Consider the following 26,667-nt stretch of genomic DNA (forward strand, 5'->3'; position numbering starts at 1 on the left):
AATGAATATCCAGGGTGGTTTGAAAATTTTTCAATTTATTCTCTCTCTGTCATTAATGTTTGCCATACAGCTAGATGAAATTGGGATCATATTATGAATTTTATATAATTATTCCCAGTTGACACAGCATAGAATGGGAAATACTGTTTTAAATCAGTGACAATTATCCTTCAGTTTTACATCGCAGGTGTTGTTTAGTACTGAGGCACTACTCTAGGAGGCGAGTCTGGTGTACAGTTTGAATGAGTATTTTATTTTTGGACTTTAAATCCTTATCTCTTTTTCCTTACTTCCCTCCATCAGTGTTTGAGTCAGGAATATGAACTTCAGGGGAGGTTCTTTGAAATGAATTGAACTTTAATGATAAAATTTGTTATTTCTATACTCACTTGATATCCTCCCTCCCATTGACTAATGAGGTCAAGAGGATAGGATATTAAGTTTGACATTGAGACTGAATTAGGTTGACCTTACCCACCACATGTCACCTTGGTTGGCAAGAGGCTTGGTCTCTTGAAGGGAAGAAAATTGATAGTTTTTAGTATTTTGAGGTAATGTCGATACAGAGTTAACTTCGGGGACAAAGCAATATGAATATCAGACGAGTATAGGTATAGCAAATTTTATCATCAAAACTCAACTTTCCTCTTACCTAGAGAAACTTTGTTGAAGATCAAATCATCAATTGTGAGAAACTCGCCTTTAGACTAACTTCAAATTAAGTTATTTAAAGAATGGCAAAGAAAGATATGAGAGACTAACTACAAATTAGGTTATTTAAAGAATGGTAAAGAAAGTTATGAGCTCCCATTATCTTCACTGAATATAAGCTAAATAGTAAACTTAAATGAACCCAATTTCATATAAATTCTGCAAAACTACAATTATGAAAAAAAGAACGAATTATAAAGTCAATGAATTTTTTTTTGTCAAACTACGAAACGAAAGGATAAACATCTTTAAGAAAAAGAAGAGATTTGATTCTCATTTATTGTAGCTGTGAACTTAAGGTAATTAGAAAAAATCTTAAATTAATTCTAAGAGTAGGAAATCAATATATCTATATATATGGAAGAACATATACACACAGCCATCTATTATACATAATAGTACTGTATAAAACGATAAAGCTTTTCACTAGGTAAAATGTATTTTTTTCTCTTTCCTTGAGAAGCTATTAAGCATTAAAACATAATCCTGAGGCAAAATTCTTTGCCTTAAATACAAAAGAAAAAACCTGCATATATGGATAAAAGTGATTTTCTAATTCCCAGTTTCTATCAAAAATAGGCTGAGATAATATTCAAATAAATTAATTTTATGATGCTCACTTATTGGACTTCATACTTTAAGAATGAAATTGAAAATTTCTTCAATACTTTGGCATTAATAATTAGTAGACTAGAACTAAAAAAGCAATACTTTCAGATATACTTTTAAAATTAGATTAAAGTATAATATTGTATAAAAGAAATTGGATTAAAACACTGCATCTACAAAAATACTGTATAAAATTTTCTCATGAATACTAAATTTCCATTATCGGTGCTCATTGTTTTCTTGGAAAACTAAATTTACCTTTACCAACACTTTTCCTTGTTTTTGTGAGACAGTTTGCAAACCGCATCCCTGAGATGGTTTTAGGCTTTTCAGCTAATCTTCAATGTCTGGAATGTTTTCATCAAGTAGGCGATGTTCGAATACAGACAGATGTCTTGTGATGAAAAGCCATCTGAAATGAAAATAAAGTAATGCTAGAAACCAGTTTTAAACGTAGTGCTTAGCAATTCTCATTCACATTTGAAAGTATCAGTTGCCAGGAATAATCAAGTATTTGGTATGCTAGTCAATGGCATATGTTAAGACCCTTTGTTTCCACAGGATTCATTATTTTTATAAGATTTAAGTATACATCATACATATACCAAGGCACTTCCCCAATTTTGAGGGTAGCCGACATCGAACAAATGATAAAAAAGGGGACCTTTCCTCTCTACGCTCCTCCCAGCCTGACGAGGGACTCAACTGAATGCGGCTGGTACTGCTAGGGTGCCACAGCCCACCCTCCCCCCGTTATCCACCACAGATGCAGCTTCATAACGCTGAATCCCCTACAGTTGCTTCCTCCACGGTCATCCAAGGCGACCGGAGGAAGCAGCAGGGCATACCGGAACTGCGTTACAGTCGCTTTTGGGAACTTGCATGTATCCCAGTTCACTATTGAAATAATTTTGATATAATAATTGTCAATTTCAAATAAACTAACTAGGATTCATGTGCTAAATTCCAAATTACCATGGTAAATATGGTGGTAATCTATGAAAAATGAACTACCAAACCAAATAAAACTTGTTTAAAATTTAAATCTTACCTTTCAGATTTAATCTGATATAATAAAATCCATGATACATATAACCACATTCATGTATAATAGTTTGGAGGAGTGGATTAATGATGAAGGATATGAATTAAATCAAGATAATAATTCATATCCAAGTACTGTACATTAAAGCTAATGACCTGAAATAAGCCCACCACAACATTAGCAAGGCTTTCTTTAGTGCGTGGTTGACTTGTTGCCCTTTAGTAGACCTCAATATGGCAGTGAGTTGGCAAGGGATCTTCTGCTTAATACAAAAGAAATACATCTGCTTGACGCAGATAATCAGACTTAAACATCTCTGATACATGACAACATTTAAAACAATAATCAAGGAGGTAACAAGTGAGTTTTTGACGAGTGTTGTATTTCAAATGCTGATTCAATTTTGCTGATTAATTTAACATTCTTCATAAAATCTAGCTTATGCAAATTTGGGAGACATAGTTGTACCTCTAGTATTCCTAAGAAAAGGGAATAAGCTGTAGAAAAAAAAAAAAAAAAAAAAAAAAAAAAGAGCAGTAGAAGTGAAAGGAGGCAGTACCAACTCCATTTCCCTGCAGAAACAAAGGGTCTTGTATATGAAATGGCAAAATATCGTATACTTTTCTTAGATAATAGTTGATCTCTTCCTTCTTTGAATGACGACCAGTTTTTTCATTGAAATAATTAAGCTCATTGTAATCCTCTCTCACAGTGGTTATATGTGAGGTTGTCCTTATTTATAACGTGGACATTCATCATAAGAAAGCTTATAATCGTGCCCTGAATGAAGAATTCAAGATGATACATGAGTGAGAGATATTAAGTAGTTATTTCTACTGAATGTTCTACACGGTGAAGTCCCGCTCATGAACAAGTGTACTGCCATCTTCCTGTAATAAACTTGGTTATGTATGTAACACACTTGAAACATTAAAAGATTAAGACATCTACTGTATTGTACTCTAGTGTATTAGTAAATTATACTTACACATATGTACAGAATGGAAACAGGAAAAACAACGAAGTCATCAAGTACACTGCACCAGGAAATGATTTGATGGAGGTGTTATATACTAATGTGTACAAAGGACTTGACATGAGAGGTACTGCTGCTTCAAATGCTGCAGTCATTGAAAAAACTTTCCCAATTTCCTCATCTGGAACGATTTTGCTCAAGATTGATCGGTTTACCAATGCTGCCAATCCTGAGAAACCACCAACAACAGTACCTATAAAAGAAAGAATAAGCATCAGATATTCACAAAATTTTGAGTGCTTGCAAAAAGAAAAAAAAAAAGTCACAATTTCAAAGCTTAATTACATTGCATGATTCCAATGCTGTATAAATAAATTTTCTATCCAAACATGATTTGTACAATCTCAATGTAAATGACTGAACTTTTAAAATACAATTCTGTATAGAATATTGCTAAAATGTGAAAATATATTTTTCTTTGTTATAATATCACGAATAGTGTTTAGTAGCATCAGTTGAGGATTTTGTCATAAATTGAATTTTCTATGGTTCATAACATTCGCTAAAAGAGATGCATACTCGCATTATTCCATTTGTCTCTTTTCTTCCGCTGTTAACTTGTGTACATCTGGGTGCTAACTTTGATAAATTAAACCCATTACCCAATCATTTATATTAATTTTTTAATCATCATCTGCGTTTTCACATCCGTTCTTCTCAATGTAACACCAGTTCTCTTCACCATCTTCTGTTTTGTATTCAAATTTCCTGCTCTTCCATCTGGGCACGATCTTCACTTCCCCATTTTATTTTGTTTTCCTACAGGTTTTTGTCCCAGTTTCATACCTATTGCTTTTCGGACCAACATCTGTCTTCTCATCACATGAGAGGATTTGGTTTCAAATCCCCCCTTTGCACAAACATGACAAGTGTTAATCTGTAATCCACTGATTTATACCTATGCAACGTTCTCTCCTACCTTGTGATATAGGTCTTGTTTGACATTTCCTTCCGAAGCAGATCAGTCTTATTGCAATTAAAACTTTTGGGGAATAACCTGACTACCATTGAAAATATTAGTTTAGTATTTATGAACAACCAGAAGGGTAGTTTTTCTCAGTGAATTAAATCTTCATCGTACAATTTGTGATACAGTACAAAAGAAATATCCAATTACTATATATGACAACAATAGCCGTTTAATATTTTAGAATTGGATACAGTGTTAGGAATTATAGCTTACTTAAAGTTATACATTTCCATAATAAAATAATATAGATCTCATATAAGTTTTATAAACAAAGTTATGTCATTCCATATCTGACTTATCCTCTTGATGCATGACACCTCGTAGTAACGGGGGATGTTGAGGAGGGAGAAGTCTAATTGGTGGGGGGCCTCTGGTAGTGGTTTCAAGCGCCCCAGTTTTTATACAGACAGCCTATAAGGGTAAGCGAGTTGGGTATATTCCTGGCATTCCATGCAAATTTTTCTCTGGTATATTTAGCAGTAATTATACCTTAGAAATGGTGCTTTAAGGAGCATTTCACTGGGCGACACAGGTCCCTCGCCCAGAAATAGATTTTTCCTTCGTCAAAATCCCTTAGTGATCACTTCCTCCTCTCATTTTAAAAATAAGATAATTTCATTTCCTTTGGAAGTTAGAATGGAATAATTCCTGTTTGTAGAATAGAATCATCCCTGTTTGTATAGTGGAACAATTTCTATTTGTGATAATCCAAATATCTTTGGATGATGGTACATCTTTTCACAGAGCTAAAGAAAATTTTATCGAACCAACATTACACTGCTTTGTTTGTGTTAAAAGTACATTCCGCTCCACATGTCAAAAGGAATATTTCATTGAGAAAGACTAGATCTTTGAAATGCAATGATCCACAATATTTATTTATAGCTTTCCTTTAAAGAGTCAAAAATATTTACCTAATGGCTAAAAACTGTATCGAAATAGGATACTGTATTCTATAAAAAAAATATAAAATATCGAAACTGTTAACATAACATGAACACTTACCTAAATACATATACCAAGAACTTGGAGCAAACCCTGTTACAATGGAAGACGCTACTCCACTAAAGCAACCAATGATTCCTAAAACCGAGTCATGCACTTGTAATTTGTAGCTCAGCAATGGTAACATAATTCCAACACCTGCAAAGGCAAGGAAAGAAAACTCATTTAAAATCTAAATTTTTTTAATGATTTATTTCTTCATCTTCCACACTGCATTTCATTATATATGAACTCATTTAAACATTTTAGTAAAATCATTTGTTCCGACGCAATACACAAACCTCGTAATCATTTAATATAGGAATTTGCTTAAGCGCAGCTGAAAAGAATTCCTATATTAAATGATTACAGGTTTGTATAGCTACAAAAAATATAATTTAAGACAAATTGTCATATTGTAATTGTTCACCCAATAAGGTCTTTACTTATTATCTTATTTAATACGAAAAATTAGTAGTGGTAGTCCTATGCTAGCACATGCAAATACGAGGTTTCTCACCAGTCATTTGACTCAATTTCTGTTTGTCAGTGACTACACAGGTCAGATATTTCCTGAGACTTTAGGGTTGTATAAAGATATTTATATTACTCAATAAATTTAATGTATGTAGTTATTTTAGAAGGTATTCATTATAATTTTGTTCTTCTTTTTTTTACTTATAGGATACTGTACTTTTATTTATCAGTAGTCTAGCAAAGGCTTTATTCATCGTCTTTGAATGTCCTAGAGTTCTACTTCATTTAATATGTAAAAGAAGAGCATTGGTAGTCTTGTGCATACAGTACACATACAGATAGAAGGGTTACCTGACATAACATGATTTGCTTTCAGTTGTTTAAAATATTTGCTCTGTTCATTAATAGGATACTGAATTTTTACAATTCATCCTGGCTATTACTACTCCTTCAATACTTACTTTGAAGTCAAGGATTGATTTTAGGGACATGAATGGATGTTGATTTCGTAAGACAGTACCCATGTACTACTGGAAATCATCGCAAAGGTACCCATACATGTTACTTTAATTTGCATGGTTTACTCACACCCAGACTAGTTGATTACAGTTGGGTGTACAATATGAGGATTTGTATATAATTCCGGATTTATAAGAAAATCAATTACATAAGCAAGAAGTTAACCTTACCCAAAATTCCTGCGAAGCACCTCACAATTCCTAAGTGTACGTATTGGTTATAATCCCAACCAAATTTTATTTTCACAAAGAGGTAGGCAATATTTGCGACTCCTGAAATATAAGGTAAAACTTTAAAGAAAAATGTTTATAATGAAATTTATTTCTATACTCGCCTAATGTTTACTTTGCTTCTCCAGAAGATCGGTTAATCAACATTTAAAAATAAATTTCATATATTCTTTCTGTTTAATAAACAGATCCCTCTTATAAAGTAATGAGACACTCAAGTGTTAAATGGTAAGAGGCAAATAGCCAGGGACTCTTATTTCAGTTTTGAAGTTGAACTATTATCTGTCCTCTTGACATTACAAGTCAGTAGGGAGTAGGGTTGGATGTATATGATGCTTATATTGCTGATTCCAGCACTCTGATGGAGATGAAAAGCCAGTGAACGAAAGCGATAGGTAAATTATAGAATTAAAATTAAAGTGTAAAATAATTACAATTCTTGATTCAACTGATCTAGATTAATGGTAACAAACAATCTTAGATATAAGGGGCTCTATGCTTTTTTTTTTTTAAAGATATTTGTAAAACTTCAAAAATAAGATTACAAGTCAACTGAACTCCCAAAAGTTGAAAGACCACATCACCAGCAGCCACTATAGGACATAGAGCCCAGCAATCTCGATAAGTAAACCATGATTCTGCAAGGTAATGTTCAGCAACCATCGACATGATATAGCATTGAGCTGCTGTTAAAAATCTTTCTAAAGAAAGATTTCTGAAAGAAAAAAAAATAAGAGATGTAGGTGTACTCCTAACTCTTTTACCCCCAATGGACGTACTGGTACGTTTCACAAAACTCATCCCTTTACCCCCATGGACGTACTGGTACGTCCTTGCAAAAAACTGCTATTTACATTTTTTTTGCAATATTTTGGATAACTTTATGAGAAACTTCAGGCATTTTCCAAAAGAATGAGACCAACCCGACCTCTCTATGACAAAAATTAAGGCTGTTAGAGCAATTTAAAAATCATATATTGCAAAATGTGCTTGAAAAAAAAATGCCTGGGGGTTAAGGGTTGGAAAGTTCCAAATAGCCTGGGGGTAAAAGGGCTAATATCCTAAACCTTAGCCTTCAAGGCTTTTTTAAGATTTGGATCCAACTCTATACAAGTTTATGTGACCAAACGTTCAACTAGAAAGGACACTGAAAATTATGACAGAGGATGATTTGGAATTCTAATCCCACCTGCAAACTAATGGGCATAATTTGACCAAAAGTTACTGAACGGCTCTTACTAGAGAAAACTATTTTCTGGTGAAATGCTAACATCCATTTTCAGAGGTGATGTGAAAAATTACAGCAGACGTAGTCTTAAAATGAATCTTGCTCTTAAGGTTGGAAATATGTTATTTTCATTAGTAAAATAAATTTTTGAATATACTTACCCTATGATCATGTAGCTGTCAACTCTGTTGCCCGACAGAAATCTACGGTCGGGATACGCCAGCGATCGCTATACAGGTGGGGGTGTACACAACAGCGCCATCTGTGGTCAGGTACTCCAGTACTTCTTGTCAACACCACCTCAATTTTTTCCTCGGTCCACTGGTTCTCTATGGGGAGGAAGGGTGGGTCAATTAAATCATGATCATCGGGTAAGTATATTAAAAAATTTATTTTACTAATGAAAATAACATTTTTCAATATTAATCTTACCCGATGATCATGTAGCTGATTCACACCCAGGGTGGTGGGTGGAGACCAGCATACATGTTAACAAAGAAGCTAAGTATCCCGTATTTCATTTTATTAGTTATTCAAAAATAACATAAAATAAATAAGTACCTGGTAAGGAAGACGACTTGAACCATTACTCTGCCTTTATTAAGTACGTCTTCCTTACTGAGCGTAGCGGTCCTCTTAGGATGCTGAACGACTCTTAGGTGCTGAAGTATAAAGGGCTGCAACCCATACTAAAGGACCTCATCACAACCTTTAACCTCGGCGCTTCTCAAGAAAGAATTGACCACCCGCCAAATCAACAAGGATGTGGAAGGCTTCTTAGCCGACCGTACAACCCATAAAAAGTATTCAAGAGAAAGGTTAAAAAGGTTATGGGATTATGGGAATGTAGTGGCTGAGCCCCCGCCTACTACTGCATTCGTTGCTACGAATGGTCCCAGGGTGTAGCAGTTCTCGTAAAGAGACTGGACATCTTTGAGATAGAATGATGCGAACACTGACTTGCTTCTCCAATAGGTTGCATCCATAACACTCTGCAGAGAACGGTTCTGTTAGAAGGCCACTGAAGTAGCCACAGCTCTCACTTCATGTGTCCTTACCTTCAGCAAAGCAAGGTCTTCTTCCTTCAGATGAGAATGTGCTTCCCTAATCAGAAGCCTGATTAGTAAGAAACTGAGTTCTTAGACCTTGGAAGAGAAGGCTTCTTGATAGCACACCATAAGGCTTCTGATTGTCCTCGTAAAGGTTATGACCTTTTTAGATAGTACCTAAGAGCTCTAACTGGGCAAAGTACTCTCTCCAGTTCGTTCCCCACCAAGTTGGACAGGCTTGGGATCTCGAACGACTTAGGCCAAGGACGTGAAGGAAGCTCGTTTTAGCAAAAAACCGAGCTGCAAGGAACATGTAGCCGTTTCAGATGTGAAAACTATGTTCCTGCTGAAGGCGTGGATCTCACTTACTCTTTTAGCTGTTGCCAAGCACACGAGGAAAAGAGTTTTTAATGTGAGGTCCTTAAAAGAGGCTGATTGGAGAGGTTCAAATCTTGATGACATAAGGAACCTTAGGACCACGTCTAGATTCCAGCCTGGAGTGGACAACCGACGTTCCTTTGAGGTCTCAAAAGACCTAAGGAGGTCCTGTAGATCTTTGTTGGTGGAAAGATCCAAGCCTCTGTGGCGGAAACCGCTGCCAACATACTTCTGTAACCCTTGATCGTAGGAGCTGAAAGGGATCTTACGTTCCTTAGATGTAACAGGAAGTCAGCAATTTGGGTTACAGTGGTACTGGTTGAGGAAACTGCATTGGTCTTGTACCAGCTTCGGAAGACTTCCCCGTTAGACTGATAGACTCTGAGAGTGGATGTCCTCCTTGCTCTGGCAATCGCTCTGGCTGCCTCCTTCGAAAAGCCCCTAGCTCTTGAGAGTGTTTCGATAGTCTGAAGGCAGTCAGACGAAGAGCGTGGGGGTTTGGGTGTACCTTCTTTACGTGAGGTTGACGTAGAAGGTCCACTCCTAGAGGAAGAGTCCTGGGAATGTCGACCAGCCATTGCAGTACCTCTATGAACCATTCTCTCGCGGGCCAGAGGGGAGCCAACCAACGTCAGCCGTGTCCCTTTGCGAGAGGCGAACTTCTGAAGTACCCTGTTGACAATCTTGAACGGCGGGAATGCATACAGGTCGAGATGGGACCAATCCAGCAGAAAAGCATCCACGTGAACTGCTGCTGGGTCTGGAATCGGAGAACAATACAACGGGAGCCTCTAGGTTATCGAGGTAGCGAACAGATCTATGGTTGGCTGACCCCACAGGGCCCAAAGTCTGCTGCAAACATTCTTGTGAAGGGTCCACTCTGTGGGGATGACCTGACCCTTCCGGCTGAGGCGATCTGCCATGACATTCATATCGCCCTGAATGAACCTCGTTACCAGCGTGAGCTTTCGATCTTTTGACCAGATGAGGAGGTCCCTTGCGATCTAGAACAACTTCCACGAATGAGTCCCTTCCTGCTTGGAGATGTAAGCCAAGGCTGTGGTGTTGTCAGAGTCCATCTCCACCACCTTGTTAAGCTGGAGGGACTTGAAGTTTATCAAGGCCAGATGAACCGCCAACAGCTCCTTGCAATTGATGTGAAGTGTCCTTTGCTCCTGATTCCATGTTCCCGAGCATTCCTGTCCGTCCAAAGTCGCACCCCAGCCCGTGTCTGATGCGTCCGAGAAGAGACGGCGGTCGGGTTTCTGAACAGCCAAAGGTAGACCTTCCTTGAGAAGAAAGCTGTTCTTTCACCACGTTAGAGTAGACCTCCTCTCTTCGGAAACAGGAACTGAGACCGTCTCTAGCGTCATGTCCTTTATCCAGTGAGCAGCTAGATGATACTGAAGGGGGCGGAGGTGGAGTCTCCCTAACTCGATGAACAGGGCCAGCGATGAAAGTGTCCCTGTTAGACTCATCCACTACCTGACTGAGCATCGGTTCCTTCTCAGCATGCTCTGGATGCATTCTAGGGCTTGGTAGATCCTTGGGGCCGACGGAAAAGCCCGAAAAGCTCGACTCTGAAGCTCCATACCCAGGTAGACAATGGTCTGGGATGGGACGAGCTGGGACTCCTCTAAATTGACCAGGAGGCCCCGTTCCTTGGTCAGATCCAAAGTCCATCTGAGATTCTCCAGACAGCGACGACTTGTGGGAGCTCTTAAAAGCCAGTCGTCTGACGGAGCCGGACACAAGATCATGGTACTGCTGCACAGTCTGTGAACTGTCAACCATGGGGAAGCGAGGAAGTACAGCGACAACCCGAAACTGTCTAGACTGTCTGGGTAGTACAGACAACTCCTTATCGGGTTGCTGAGGTTGCCGCACTGCGTCACAACAAGTCACCTCTGTTGGTTGTTGAACGTCTTCCCAATGACACACTGACTCCGTAAACAAAAAATCCTCTAACAAGGACTAAGCTTGGACTGCATGTCTTGCAACAAAGCTCAAGGTCTATGGGAGCAGGTGTGGCAACAGACGGGGTTAGCGACTGAAGCGGAACCATTACCCTCCCTGGAAGCATGTTATGCTTAAATAAAAGTCCATAGGAGGCTAAGCAGCTTAAGGCTCCTCTCCAAATGACAGAGTCCTCAAGGGAATATCAGAAGGAGGGAGAATAGCACTTTCTCATCTACAGGAACCATATCCGAGAAAAGCTAAGTTCTCTCAGTGAGGGTTTCACTGGTGCAAAAGCAGCAGACCAGAAGGCAACGTTATGAAACTGCTTGACAGTCTTGTGAGTTGGCAACAACCAAAGATGTGTGACTGAGGAGCATGCGGTAAGGTATGCAGAGCATGCTGTAAGGTATGCACATGCTGTAAGGTATGCAGAGCATGCTGTAAGGTATGCAGAGCATGCTGTATGTAGAGCATGCTGTAAGGTATGCAGAGCATGCTGTATGTAGAGCATGCTGTAAGGTATGCAGAGCATGTTGCATGGCATGCGGCTTATGCTGCATGGGATGAGGCTCATGCTGCATGGAATGAGGCTCATGCTGCATGGGATGAGGCTCATGCTGCATGGTATGAGGCTCATGCTGCATGGGATGAGGCTCATGCTGCAAGGGATGAGGCTCATGCCGCATGGTTTGAGGAGGATGCCGCATAGTATGAGGCTCCTGCCTCATGGGTTGAGGAGGTTGCCGCATAGCATGAGGCTCCTGCCTCATGGGTTGAGGAGGATGCCGCATAGCATGAGGCTCCTCATAGCATGAGGCTCCTGCCTCATGGGTTGAGGAGGATGCCGCATAGCATGAGGCTCCTGCCTCATGGGTTGAGGAGGATGCCGCATAGCATGAGGCTCCTGCCTCATGGGTAGAGGAGGTTGCCGCATAGCATGAGGCTCCTGCCTCATGGGTTGAGGAGGATGCCGCATAGCATGAGGCTCCTCATAGCATGAGGCTCCTGCCTCATGGGTTGAGGAGGATGCCTCATAGCATGAGGCTCCTGCCTCATGGGTTGAGGAGGATGCCGCATAGCATGAGGCTCCTGCCTCCTGGGTAGAGGAGGTTGCCGCATAGCATGAGGCTCCTGCCTCATGGGTTGAGGAGGATGCCGTATAGCATGAGGCTCCTCATAGCATGAGGCTCCTGCCTCATGGGTTGAGGAGGATGCCTCATAGCATGAGGCTCCTGCCTCATGGGTTGAGGAGGATGCCGCATAGCATGAGGCTCCTGCCTCCTGGGTAGAGGAGGTTGCCGCATAGCATGAGGCTCCTGCCTCATGGGTTGAGGAGGATGCCGCATAGCATGAGGCTCCTGCTTCATTGCCTCATAGTGCTGGAACCCGGCAACTCCCGATGCGGCAACTCACGCATGAAAGCAGGAGGCGCAGCAAGAACATGCGTCTGGCAGGGTGGACTGCGCATCGGAGGTGGAGCTCTCACAGGTGGAGGGTGGGAGCAGGCAGCCGCAGTATCTGCTGAGCGCACAACCTCGGAGGGTTGTAGGTTAACAGGCTGCATTGTCAACCTTCCCGCATGATACTCCTGTATGAAGGAGCAAGCTGAGACTGTATAGTCTGCAGCATGGACCACTAGGGTCTATGAAAGACAACAACAAACGGAGCTACTGTCCGTTGAGACTGAGGGTCTAAAACAGCTGGTGCGGCAACAGACAGAGTTACTGCCTGTTGCGGTACCACCTTGCCTCTCTGGGAGGTGTGCAGTTGTCGTACTGCAGCAAGTCCGAACTGACCCAGTGGCAGTGGCTACACCTAGGAGTTGGACTTGCGCGGAAGGGACCGACTTGCACTTAAAAGCTGCAAGATTTGGTCCATGGTTTCTGCGAGAAACCTCTTCCGCAGACGAGGAATAAATGGGCTCTCTCGTCTTTGTGTGGGTGGGGTGATCACGTCGGCTACGTGAGTGGGTACACCCGAAACCACGGAGGGAAACGTCTGTTCGTCGATCAAGGCCTGATGAACCCATAAGTCCTTCGACATTACTTCTCCCCTGGGCTTGGGAGCTTGTAAGAGGTCCCAGACTAGGCGAACAACTGGCACAAACAGACGAACCCTCGAACGCAACACTGTAACACTTTGCGCTTATCACTTTATCACTTTTGATTTTCTGTTTGCACTTATTTCACTGAACTCGAAACTTTAAGTGGTTTGTACCTGAAACACGCAATTCTATCCTTCATTAAAAGTTAGTAATTGCGAAAACAGTATTACAATGTAACAGAAAAACATAATGAAAGATAAAGAATTCAGTGGCTGGAAAAGAGACTAAACACTAGATCAAATAAACTACATTTAAAATCTCTCACCGCATAAAGCCTGGGAACAAGAATAAAACTCTAGAAACGTTTACCTTCTTCCCCTAAAGAGACTAGGGAGAAGAGCAAAAACTATAACAACGTTACCCGCTTGAACGAAACGTTTATCCTCCTCTCTCTCCCTCCGTCTCTATCTCTCTCTCTCTCTCTCTTGACTTAGAACCTGAGAGATGAGCCCAATTATATATATCGTTAAAACATATTATTGTTAAAGGAAAAAAACTGAAAGATTTCCCTTATTAGAATTAAAACCATTTAAGCTAAGAAAGAATGAACAAAACGCTAGAATCGGTTTACTCTTACTGCAACGTGAAACCGTGAATACTCTCTCTCTATCGTAACGATAGAGCGCAAGTTGAACGTTCTGAACGTCAACAACTGCGGAGACAAAACAAAACGTTAGTTCAACTTTGAAAATAGAACGAGACTATCAAAGAAATTCTTTCAAAAACATTAAAATTAAAATAGCATAAAATCTTAACAGGCAAAAACGATATGACGGGCTCAATGTAAATTAACTTCGGTTCCAAGAAAAGACCGCCTACTATTAGGAAAGGTCGCAAATAAACAAACATAAAAATTAATTTTAATAAGTTTATAATAAAAGGAAGTTAATCGAAGAGGCCTATAAAAGGCGGAGAGATATAAAATAAATCTATAACTTTGTTAAGCAAATTAAGAAAGAGAGTCTATACTCTCTTCGACACCAACACTTCCGTCTAAGGGAAGGGTCGGCCATTTAAAAGTGAAAGAGAGTTCATACTCTCTTCGTCACCAAAATTAAATCAAATTAATTCCAAAAACTTGCTAAGCTAATGTTAAAGCTTCCTGAATAGCGAAGGCTAAACTCTAGAGCAAATACATCACCAAATCGTGAACAATAACTCCAGAATCAACAGCGTATCCAAGTAGGTCTAGCCGGTGGCACGACAGAGGAAAAATTGAGGTGGTGTTGACAAGAAGTACTGGAGTACCTGACCACAGATGGCGCTGTTGTGTACACCCCCACCTGTATAGCGATCGCTGGCGTATCCCGACCGTAGATTTCTGTCGGGCAACAGAGTTGACAGCTACATGATCATCGGGTAAGATTAATATTGAAAAAGGGTTGTTGTGGCCTGTTGGTAACGCCCTTGCCTGGTGATCGCCAGACTGGGGTTCGAGTCCCGCTTAAACTCGTTAGTTCCTTTGGTCGCTGCAACCTTAGCATCCTGTGTCTAGGGCACTGACCTGCTTGATAGGGCAATGTCACTGTCCGTTGCCTCTGCCATTCATGAGTGGCCTTCAAACCTTTAATACAGACAATCATATTATGCTCCCAAAGCCTACCTTGAAATATAGAGCTTGTAGTTTATTATGGATTCAGCTGAAGCCATTGCTAATGTTAGTACAAGATTTTCCTATTGTTCAAAAATTTTATCTTTTTAATAATGTAAAATCAAATCCAAGGCAAAAAATACACCTGATTACTTTAGGTCTTTTGATTCTAAAAACCCTTAAATACGCACGTTTATACCTGCGCATTTAATCCTCTAGCAATAACTTAGTGGAACAATTATTGCACAAGGCCATTTCAAAAACAGAAGAAGATATATCTGATTAAACAAAAGTTAACTAAGACGCGTATGAAAATAATATTAAATCTGGACTGTAACACGGTAAATGAGAATACTGAAGGCTGAATGATGCCTCTTGCTATATGCCATATATCTGGCACTTAGTATTGAGGTTGAATGAGAAATTTCAGTATTGATGAAAGATGTCACTGCAAGAGAGCTTTGAGGAGGAAGCTAAATGAACCTCAGCTGAGCTTCATATATATATAAGGAGATTTTTCAACATATTTCAATTGCTCTGTCCAACCCAGACTTATCACAGGTAATTATCTAGATTAAAAAATAGCCAATTAAAAGGGATTCACGGATTTAACGGCACATGCAGAGGTTTCTATTGATACTCTTTCATCTCTTAAGGAGAGTGACTCTGGACATCTGCTAGGAATTTTGGAAATTCAGATTATTACATTTTTGGCAAGGAGAGCATCTATATTTCATGCTTCAAATAGTTTTTAATGAGAATAATTTGTCTTATCAGTATTACTAACAATTTCTTTTTATATATATATATTCACGCGAGTGAGTCTGGTACCTTACGCCTGGTACCTATGGTACCTATTTCTATTATCTCCCCTGATATTGATATTGCTTTTTCTCCACACACCCGTTTTAAACAACACTTACCCTTAAATTTTCTTCTATTAAAGTTTTCCCATTTTCTTTTGTGTAAACAAATAAATGCCCTTAACAAAGGCATAGAACACTCTAACGGTATGGTGTCTACTGTATACGTAATACCTCATCCCAGAGGCAATTTGGAATAGTTTAATACATATTGCAATTAGCTGCTAAGGCTCACTTAATCCAAGGATTTATACATGTGTACATTGAAGTTAAAAAATGTTGAAAATACATTTACACTCAATTTAGAGATATAAGTAGAGAAGTGCGCATGAATAAAATATTTTAACCCTTTTACCCCCAAAGGACGTACTGGTACGTTTCACAAAACTCATCCCTTTACCCCCATGGATGTACCGGTACGTCCTTGCAAAAAAATGCTATAAAATTTTTTTTTTCATAATTTTGATAATTTTTTGAAAAAATTCAGGCATTTTCCAAGAGAATGAGACCAACCTGACCTCTCTATGACAAAAATTAAGGCTGTTAGAGCAATTTAAAAAAAATATACTGTACTGCAAAATGTGTTGGGGAAAAAATAACCCCTTGGGGGTTAAGGGTTGGAAATTTCCAAAGAGCTTGGGGGTAAAAGGGTTAAAAGATATAGCTAAAACAAAAAGCTCTATAACTTACCAAAAGTGAAAAGAGTTGAGAACATTGAAGTCATAAGAGCAAGGATTTTACCCCGCCCTTTGTTTGGTCGAAGCTTTGAGCACACAGCTATAGCATCTTTCATATTCTGAGTATCAAACAAATCTCTAAACATGGTATTTGGTTTCTGAGTAAATTCAGCATCATCAAGACGATGCTTTGAGAATGGCCCACGCGTGTCTTCAATCCTTATAAGCGAGTAAATAATGGTCAAGAAGAAGAGAGAAGCACTTATTCCATATATTCCAAAATAATTCAACCTGTAATATATGAAATCACTGAGCCAAATACCAATTGGAAAACCAAGCACAAAACAAAAGTCCATTAGTGCTATGCGAGTCGTTCTTGATCTTGGTTTCGTAATATCTGCAATGTATGAAAATGCAGCCATTATCATTGTCATAGTTCCACCAGTAAATACTTGTGGGATTGCAGAGAACAGAACGAACATCGCTGGTAAGTCCATCCAGTATGCGTTGGCCTGAGGAGGAAAATATTATGTTATAATACTTTTGAATTTTGACAAACATGAATTTTAATTATGCAAACAAAAATTAATTCATAATGAGAATATTTTTTGCCAAGCTTTTTCTTCATTCCAATTAAATAAAGTTTCAGTTGATACAATCAGCATGTTAAGCTTCATGATATTTAGATAAAAACTTTGAAAGTACAGTATGTAGTCGTACTTTCCAGTTAGCATGCTGATGATGTAGTGCAGTAATAATGAAATAAAGCAGCAGTATTATACAAATGATGCAACTATTTCATCTTTATAATCATTAAATTTGATATCTCTTGCCTTTTTAACAACTCATCAATCACTTCAAGATTAGCTGTACAAAGGCAAAAGCATAAATTTAAAACTGTCAGTAAAGGGATTTTGACAAAGGAAAAATCTATTTCTGGGGAGATACCAGTGACGCCCGGTGAAAAAGGGTCCTTCCTTACACTTTTCTGATAAAAATACTTCCAAATATACCAAAGAAAGTTAAAGTATGGAATGCAGAGGTTACTACCCTCGCGCGAACACCCAGTGGGCGTCGTGTATAAAGCAGGGACCGAGGGTTCAGGTAAGGTAGCTAGGGCCTCTGTTACGGCCCTTCCCTTTGATGAAGGAATTATCTAAATGGAAGACAGCCTGTGAATAGTGGTTTTCACACGCCCCTGCTTTATACACGACGCCCACTGGGTGTTCGCGCGAGGGTACAGTAGTAACTTCTGCATTCCATACTTTAACTTGCTCTGGTATATTTGGAAGTATTTTTATCAGAAAAGTGTAAGGAAGGACCCTTTTTCACCGGGCGTCACAGGTCGACCCAGAAATGTACAGTACAGTGAACCCTCGCCACTTCGCGGTTCGACCATCGCGGATTCACCACTTCGCGGATTTTTTCCATAACCCATATATATACAGTAATATATATATATATATATATATATGTATGCATGTATTTATGTATATATGTATTTATGTATATATGTATGTATGTATATATGTAGGTATGTATATGTGTATACATATAAATATATATATATATATATATATATATATATATATATATATATATATATATATATATATATATATATATATATATATATATATATATATATATATACACACACACACACACACACACACACACACACACACATATATATATATATATATATATATATATATATATATATATATATATATATATATATATATATATATATTTATATATATCTAAAGTAGGAAGATGTGATGTAGTTCTAAGGGAAAAGTATGGGAAATATGTCTGGGTAATAAGCAAAGCTCTACCTCCAGTTTGTTTCTTCATGATCCGAGATAAATGTAAACAAAACATTGGTTGCCATTTTTTATTGTGCTTTTTAGCGTGTTTAGGAAACTCATGATATAAAATCACCTTTGATATTTGTGCCTGTTTTAGTTTAGGGTACTGTAGTACATGCATTAAGTGTTCTGTACATTAAAGAGTAGTTTGTTAACAGTACTACGTACAAGGGAAGGTTTTAAAAGTCTGAATATACATGTTGAATAAATAGGTAAATATGGTGTCACTACTTCGCAGCTTTTCACCTTTCGCGGCCGCGTCTGGAACCTATCTACCGCGATAAACGAGGGTTCACTGTATATTGTTTTAGTGTTTGTTTTGATATTTACTATATCCTTTCTTGTAACAAAAAAATTGCAATCTATTACAAAGGGGGATAAAAAAATATACTGTTTTGTGCTACTCTAACATGGACAGAAAGATGATAAGAAAGTAAAGAACGTGATGTCTTGCCATCAGAATGATCTACATATTATAAATTTTGTAAATGACTTTACCAATCAAAACAAACAGCTGAAGAAACAACTTAAAATTATATTGAATTTTGGTTGTGTATTAATTACTACCCAGTGCATTAAAAGACAGCAAAGTATTCTTTGCAAATGCAACATTGTATGCTGTAAATTGGCAAATAAATGATCATATACAAAAAAACACAGAAAAACGATGAACTAACCAAAAGTATGAGTGTGGACAAGAAGCTTCCACATAAGGGTAAGGTTAGCGGCACTTTCCGTCCATACTTGTCACTCCACGCTCCGATGAATAATACAAAGAAAACACTGGGAATAACTGTTATTAAGTCTTTGTACATATTTATGAGGGTCACTTGCTTTTGTACTTGTGCTTGAATATCTGGATGAGCTGTTATATTAGCACAAATTTCACTCGTGTAGTTACGCTCGTTACAAACCTGGAAAATATTATGAAGGCCTTGAATCAATGATAAAGATTAGGTCTAAAAAATTTTTTATGCCACCAAAAACCTTAATAACTAACATAAGCAGTCAAATTTTTACCAAATCAAAAGCAATATACTGTAAGCATTACCTGATATAAAAGAATAAAATTTTTTAAAAGTAATTTATGAATTTCCTAGTTACATAGCAATCCTTTCATAGGAGTATAATTTCAGCTCAGCTCAGGCAGTGACTTAAAGAGGTGGTTGTAGGTACTGTCTGGTGGAGGGTAAGTCACGCTCACCTGACAGTCAGATATGCACTAACTTTTAATAGCACTTGCATAGTTGGGGGGAGATGAGTAAATTAAGGAACTCAGGTTTATATATATTCATAAAGTTATATACCAATAACCCAATGTAAATGTATTACAGTACTTATAAATTTGTATACCAACTTAACCCTTTCGCCCCCAAAGGACGTACCGGTACGTTCTTGCAAAACACTGTTATTTACATGTTTTTGCATGTTTTTGATAACTTTTCGAGAAACTTCAGGCATTTTCCAAAAGAATGAGACCAACCTGACCTCTCTACGACAAAAATTAAGGCTGTTAGAGCAATTTGAAAAAATATATAGCAAAATGTGCTCGAAATTTAACCTTATGGCGGGGGTAAAAGGGATTGTGAAACCTTACCTTTTCGAGTAATAAATTAGTTGTGAGTGAAGACTGCAAAGACCAGCTTACAATGTCCAAAAGTAGTATTGGCTCCACAGTGATCATCTTTATACCTTCTAGCACTCTTCTGCAACACCCTGGCTTTTCAGAACGGTATTCCACCGAAATTTCTCGAGGGTGATGGTTTGCATTGTCGAGAAGTTCAGAGTCTGAATGTACACTTTCATTTTCCTCCATTTCTGAGAAATGAAGAGTCACGCTAGGTCTGCTGGTCATCTCTACAGCAATTGAATTTCCATTTATTTTACCAACAAAGAATTGATAACTAATCTACTACTGGCCAAAATATACAGCAATTATTAGGAGAATGTTTAAGCATCTCATAGCCTCATGCTGTCTGGGTTTCTCATATTTTTAATGTGTTCCTTCAGTTCTGAAAAGAAAAAAAATCATGGTTAAATTATCAATACAAAATGTGAAATAAATGTTGTCATTGAACACTTAATAGCTAGAATCACAAACTATAATTTAAATAGACAGGTTAAAATAACTATACCCTGTACTGCATAAACAACTAAACCACAATGCAGCAAAAGACATTGAAAAGAGAACAAATTTAAAAATCTATTTGTATTTTTCCTAACTATGCAAACACAAAACCTTTAATAGGAGTATTACTTTAGCAAAGCTAGGACAGTTGTTCAAACTTTTAACGAGGTAGTAATACCCACCAGACTGATCATCCAAAGGTGAAAATAGACAAACTCTTCAGTCTGAGATCTAGCTAAATGCTGAGCGACAGGAAGATGTGATCCACAATTCATTAGAGACCCAACATGGAGAAGTATCTCTTCTGCCATACTACTTGCAGAGGGGTAGCTCTACTGATACTTAGAGGAGGAACATCAGCAAATCCAGATGCCTACTGGTGTATGGCACTTGGGAGACATCAAAGTAACATGAAACCAAAATTTTCCACAGATGGTTGAGTAATTGATAAACCAGGTAAGCAGGCAGAAAAGTTAAGGTACCTAGAACATGGTTGAGCAGCTTATTGGAATATATTCTAGAACTGGAGTTCTTGATCAACCAGGAAGTGAACAGGTTCTACGATGGCATTACCCAATATGTAAGAAGTCTTTTCTGCTATGCAAGAAAGGGAGGAGTCCCCGATCCTTCTCCATGCCCCTGGTGATTGGGAGTGTTGCAGTTAAAACATTCCCCTAGTTGAAATGGAACTTGCGTACAACTCTATCACTTTGTCGGGTGCCCAGGTACGTACTTGCTTGTCCAATTGCAGCGGGTCTATGAAACAGAGCCATTTTGCTTACAGATATATCATGAAGGTTTTGTTGTCCTTCAATGCTTCCAAGTGACTTATTATTAAAACCAGTTGGGAAGATAGCAAAATGCATTACATGAACTCCCAGTAGATTGAAAAGCAGGTGTTTTACATCTGTGAATTAGTTTCCTGAAGTGTTTTTGTACTCCAGATGAACCCCATCATCCCATGCTTCCCAGTATAATATAACCACACAAAAGGGAAATCTCTGGCTGATTAACAGTGATGCTTCCAACAATCTTGAAGCAATTTATGGTGTGGGAGACTGTGTAGAACGAGTTCCCTGATGAATAGGGAAGTCTCAGATGACGTTGCCGTCCAATTGGAAGTTCTTGGTTAAGCAAGAGCAACTGCGCTACTTCACTCTGTATTTTTAAATGAATGCTATATGCATAATCTTCCTCTTTTCCTTCCTGGCCATGTGCCTGGTTGCCAATTGAACGTGATTCTCAGATTGTAGCACAAGATAGTCAACTATCTTGGTACTGGAGCATTGCCTCTTAGAGGGAGACAGGACAAGTCGATTGTCAAAAAATTCCGTTAGGGGAGTCACAATCGAATAGGTAACAGAAAGATGAATGTGAATGTTTAAGGCAATAGACTGTCTATAGCTCTGACTTGTTTTAAAAACAAAGCCTACAGGATAAGGAGGAAACAATTATGATGGACCGAATGGTGGCTACCTAGATGTTTGTAGCTTTCAGGTTCACTGAAGACAAGAAGTCTTCTTAATGGCAGACCATTCAGTACTAGCCATCTTTCTTTTGAACAAAAAGAAGATCAGTTAACAGGCTCCATTTGACTTTTCCAGTCAGAGTTGACTGTACAGTAGTGCCTACAGAAATGTCTGAAGATTTTTCATGTGTTCTGGATCCGTATTTCCATTTCTTACCATCTACAGTCGGCATATGAAAAGGGGGATGCGCTGTCCATAGACTTTAGTTAAATGTTACCATAGATTCATCCATGGTCAGCATATGAAAAGAAGTGTTTCGTTTGTACACAAGTAAAATGTTGGCAATATTCATTGGCAGAGGTCTGGAATCTCTGATTGCTCTTGTCATTATTATTAATACTTGCCAAGTTACAACCCAAGTTGGAAAAGTAGGATGCTATAAGCTCAAGGTTAGAATCAATTTCTACATTTCACTTGATGACTAAATGTAATTAGTTAAGTTACAGTGCTGTTCCTTCATTTTTTATTTACCATATCCTAAGACCCCAGCTTCCCCTTCAAGTCCCCAACATTTGACATGCATATGAGGCAAGGGAAACCCTCTAAAAGAAGTTTACAGCAAAGTTGCTGGTCTATAATTTTAAATACTTTCATGCTAATTGAATACCCTTATGTTCTTTAACCTAACCTAACTTTGTAAGCCTTGCTCTTACTCATTCAAAGGGACTTTAACATCTCAAACACCTAGCATAAAGTGGCTAAAGTTACCATATAGAATAAGAAGTAAGCGGTCAAAAATGTAAGGGGGAGAAAACCGTTTATATTTACAAGTATGGCATCACTGGTAAACATAAAAACCTTACTATTCCTCCCCCACTCTCAACCTAGCCTAGACCTTAAGTGCCCTTACTTTTCAAATGTAGCTGCCCCGCTTACTTAAATTAACTTACTGCTAGAACACTATCTTTTTACTCTTCTAACATTCTCGTATCTCTGCGAGGTGCGCAGGTAACCCTATAGCAAAAAGCCAATCCAAAAATTATATCAGTAACTTGCGGTAAGTACTGTATGAATAATTTGGGAGCCTTTGTAGTTTCTTGGGACAGACTGAATAACCACATTTTACAAGGGAAACAGATACAAGAACATCACCTAACATAAAGTGTCCCACTTAACCTAACATAGGAGCCATATCATTACCTACGTGCGCGTCTATGCTCCACTGCTACGTGCGCTTCTACGCTCCACTGCTACGCGCACGTCTACGCTCCACTGCTACGTGCTTGTCTACGCTCCACTGCTACGTGCGCGTCTATGCTCCACTGCGACATCCCTTAGATTACCATATTCTTAGCTTACCTTGCCCCAATGAACTACATTCACCCCACAATGGGTAAAAATCCACTTATTTATCCCTACTGTTCTTCTTCTTTGTCTGCATCTTTTCCCACTTTTATGTGGGGTCGATGTTTCTGGTCAGCTTTCTCCATCTACCTCTGTCCCACACTTCATCACCGGTTAATCCCTTTGATCGAAGGTCATCCTTGATACAGTCCATCCACCTTCGCTTTGGTCTCCCTCTCCTTCTCGTTCCCTGCACCTCCATTTCCATCACCCTCCTCCCAATATTCTGTTCATCTCTTCTCATGACATGACCATACCACCTCAGTCTACTTTCTTGGATCTTATCTAATAGTTCTCTAACTCCTGTGGTACCCCTAATTACCTCATTCCGTATCTTATTTCTTCTTGTCACCCCCACACATCCATCTCAACATTCTCATCTCTGCCACATCCAGTTTCTTCTCTTCTGTCATCTTTATTGCCCACGTCTCCGTTCCATATATCATTGCTGGTCTTACAACGGTCCTGTGTACTTTACCCTACTGTATAACCCCAATTTTCACTGTGGTCACCTAGATTTAAAGAGGGGGTGGGGTGAATGAAGTTTATCGGGACAGGGCGATATCTTTCTTATTACTAGCCCAATCGTTTTTCCTTATGGGGAAGATGTGCTTTACTACGATCTGAGGGATGTATGTATCATAGCGGCCACCTGTTTGTATTATTATGGCTAACTTGGAATACAACAGTGTAAGGGGGTCGCATGGGACATTACCCCCCCCCCCCCCCCCCCGTTAGGTAAGTAGGTAAGGACACGGCTTATAGGTTAGGTTAGGGGGGGAAGATTTAGGTTATTCCATGTCCATTCTTAATCCACATGGTAGGAACTGGCCGCTGATATACAAAGGCTCCCGATCTGATATACCATAATATGAAGTTGTTTTATATTTTCTAAGTTCAGGCCAAGAAGGGGTCCGGGGGCTTGCCCCCGCTAGGGGTTGTGACCTGGGAACTACTAGGTTCGGTTAGGTTGGGTTTGTATGATAGCGACAGTGGTTGGGGGGTTGCAGGGGGCGTTAGCCCCCACTTAAGTCATTAGGAAGGTAAGGACACGACTTGTAGGTCAGGTTAGGGGGGTGGGGAGAAGTTTGGGTTAGTTGTCCAATTTTCTCAGCGTGTCCCCATAAACTACAAAGGCTTCCTGATCTTGGCCATGATCTAATAACCATGCAAAAATAACTTAAGTTACCACAGGTTGAACGATGCTAAGAAACTTGTCAGTAAAATCCTACCTTTAAATATTCCGTGGATGACAATTGGACGTAGCCTAACCTAGGCTACGACTGGTCTCACAAAGTTCAATACCAAGTTCGTGTGACCATGATACTTATATTAAAGCTGTTGCAAAAATCTAAGTTGAATGTCAGCTTCTAGGATCACCCCAACTGGAAGTTGCAAGTCACAGTACATTATTCAGATAATAACACTGAGAATAAAGACTAGAGTAAGGATTACATTGTTACCATGCACAAATATTTCAGGAATGTTATTACGAAAGTTACAAATACGAAACTTTCTCATAAAAGAATATGTTTGGTCACTGTATCTTTACCCGAAACGGTTTTATACTAAAAGATATCTGAAATTTTAAAGTTAATGCGTCCTTCTATCTCATAAAAACAGAATAAAATCTATTTTGAAATAATCCTCTTCCTAAAGTCAAGGTTTTTGTTGGATATGGCAACGCAATTACAGAACGCATCACGTGCGTTTGTTTGTTTACTTTAGTCAGCTGATTAAAGACGTGTTGTTACGGAAAGCGGATGCCCACGAAGAAAGGATGATGTTACGTAATCGTTATCTAAAGCCCACTTACATAATAGAAATGGTGATTACAATTGAATAAGTATATCGATAAAATTTTATCTATAAGCATAAGATCAATCAAATTATAATAGGTCTGTTTGCCTTAGGGGGTTTATCTAATCGTCCATATGTGTCATTTGATATTGATATACATACTGAAAGTCGAGGTGTAGTGATTTACAGGTATTATCATTAGCGCCTTTGCCATTTTATTACGTTTCTGAAGTTATTGGCAAGTTAAATAGCTGACACTCGCGTTGAGTAAGTTTGTGTTGCACTATTTTCTTTGTTTGCTATTCATGGTTACAAAAACGTCTGTACTTCTGGATAAATATAGTTATGTATTGAATACAAAAAGGCAGTGGACACCTGTCAATGATTGAGGTGTGATGTAGTTTAACCAGACATCAGTAAAAAATATTTTTAGTCTAAACATAAACACCAGAATTTGATATAAGGAAGACATTCTTTGTCCGTAAAGATGTTGCCACTCATCTTCTGGTCACAGCTTCGTTTCGTGTTGTCATGTATAGTTATTTTAGGCTACTGTTGTGCAGTTCAGAAAACCACATTTCTAGTGTTAGATTTTGAACCATTTTTCCTCATGTAGCTCTAGTCCGTATTTAAGGATACAATGGCTACATCTCAATAGAAAGGTTATGGTGGTGAAAATCACGATAAAAAATATTGGGCAATTGAAATTTAAAAAAGAAAAATGATAAATGGACTCTTAGATTCTTAAAATGGCAGATAAATAGAAATATTTCTCCTTGATTGCCTTCGAGAGACTTAGTGTTAAGATGACCACTTGGAATAAAGCTTCCTTTTCAAGTGTGTCAAATTAGACACCCATTTCACTATTTTAATCCATTTTCTTACCTAACCATTTTACGAGCACTTGTAGGCCTACTATGTTTTTCGCTGTTCGACCCTTCTTTCAACACACACACACACACACACACACACACACACACACACACACACACACACACACACGACTTTATTTCCCCCTAGAAACGTAATCCATATTTATATGAGTCTCAAATCCATACAAAACCAAATTGTTTTTCACTCATCAACCCTTATTTCCGGTAAAAATGTTCTTAAAAGTTCCGTATATTATTATTATTATTATTATTATTAGTAGTAGTAGTAGTAGTAGTAGTAGTAGTAGTAGTAATTAATACTTGCTAAGCTACAACCCTAGTTGGAAAAGTAGAGTGCTATAAACCCGAAAGGCCCCAACAGGGAAAATAGGCCAGTGAGGAAAGAAAACAAGGAAAAATAAAATATTTTAAGAACAGTAACATTAAAATAAATATTTCCTATGTAAACTATAAAAAAATTAAAATAAAGAATAAGAGAAATTGGATAGAATAGAGTGTCCGAGTATACCCTCAAGCAAGAGAACTCGTATGCATCTCTCAATGTCTCCAATCACATTTTCGTTCTGCAAAGGAACATTCATTCTGTTCCCTACTCAGAAATAAATCATGATTTAGACATGATCAGCCAACGCCTTCGTCTATTAAGTGATCATGAATAACCGTCGTGTG

The 26,667-nt window shown here is 38.5% G+C and overlaps 1 protein-coding gene across 1 annotated transcript; it reads right to left on the reverse strand.

Annotated features, from left to right (window-relative positions):
• Nucleotides 1–951: 951 nt before the first annotated feature.
• On the reverse strand, nt 952–24,797 carry LOC137631532 (probable peptidoglycan muropeptide transporter SLC46). Its single transcript, XM_068363305.1, has 8 exons — nt 24,538–24,797; nt 19,902–20,316; nt 18,982–19,218; nt 16,444–16,942; nt 6,522–6,623; nt 5,377–5,514; nt 3,354–3,594; nt 952–1,732 (listed from the first exon to the last, which is right to left on the reverse strand). The coding sequence occupies exons 2-8, from the start codon at nt 20,157–20,159 to the stop codon at nt 1,654–1,656; spliced, it is 1,554 nt and encodes a 517-aa protein (XP_068219406.1). The 5' UTR covers nt 20,160–20,316; nt 24,538–24,797; the 3' UTR covers nt 952–1,653.
• Between the last annotated feature and the right edge of the window lie 1,870 nt (nt 24,798–26,667).

Source organism: Palaemon carinicauda, chromosome 40 (genome assembly GCF_036898095.1).
Source record: "Palaemon carinicauda isolate YSFRI2023 chromosome 40, ASM3689809v2, whole genome shotgun sequence".
NCBI classification, from domain to species: Eukaryota; Metazoa; Arthropoda; class Malacostraca; order Decapoda; family Palaemonidae; genus Palaemon; species Palaemon carinicauda.

Bases quoted from the DNA above. Each gene is read 5' to 3' on its own strand.
- LOC137631532 (XM_068363305.1), bottom strand. From the start codon at position 20,159: ATGACCAGCAGACCTAGCGTGACTCTTCATTTCTCAGAAATGGAGGAA. The intron at 6,624-16,443 runs GTAAGTTATAGA...CTTATATTTCAG, and splicing joins CTCAACTCTTTTCACTTTTG to GAGTCGCAAATATTGCCTAC. The intron at 1,733-3,353 runs GTAAGTATAATT...TTTTCATTTCAG, and splicing joins TTTCCATTCTGTACATATGT to ATGGCTTTTCATCACAAGAC.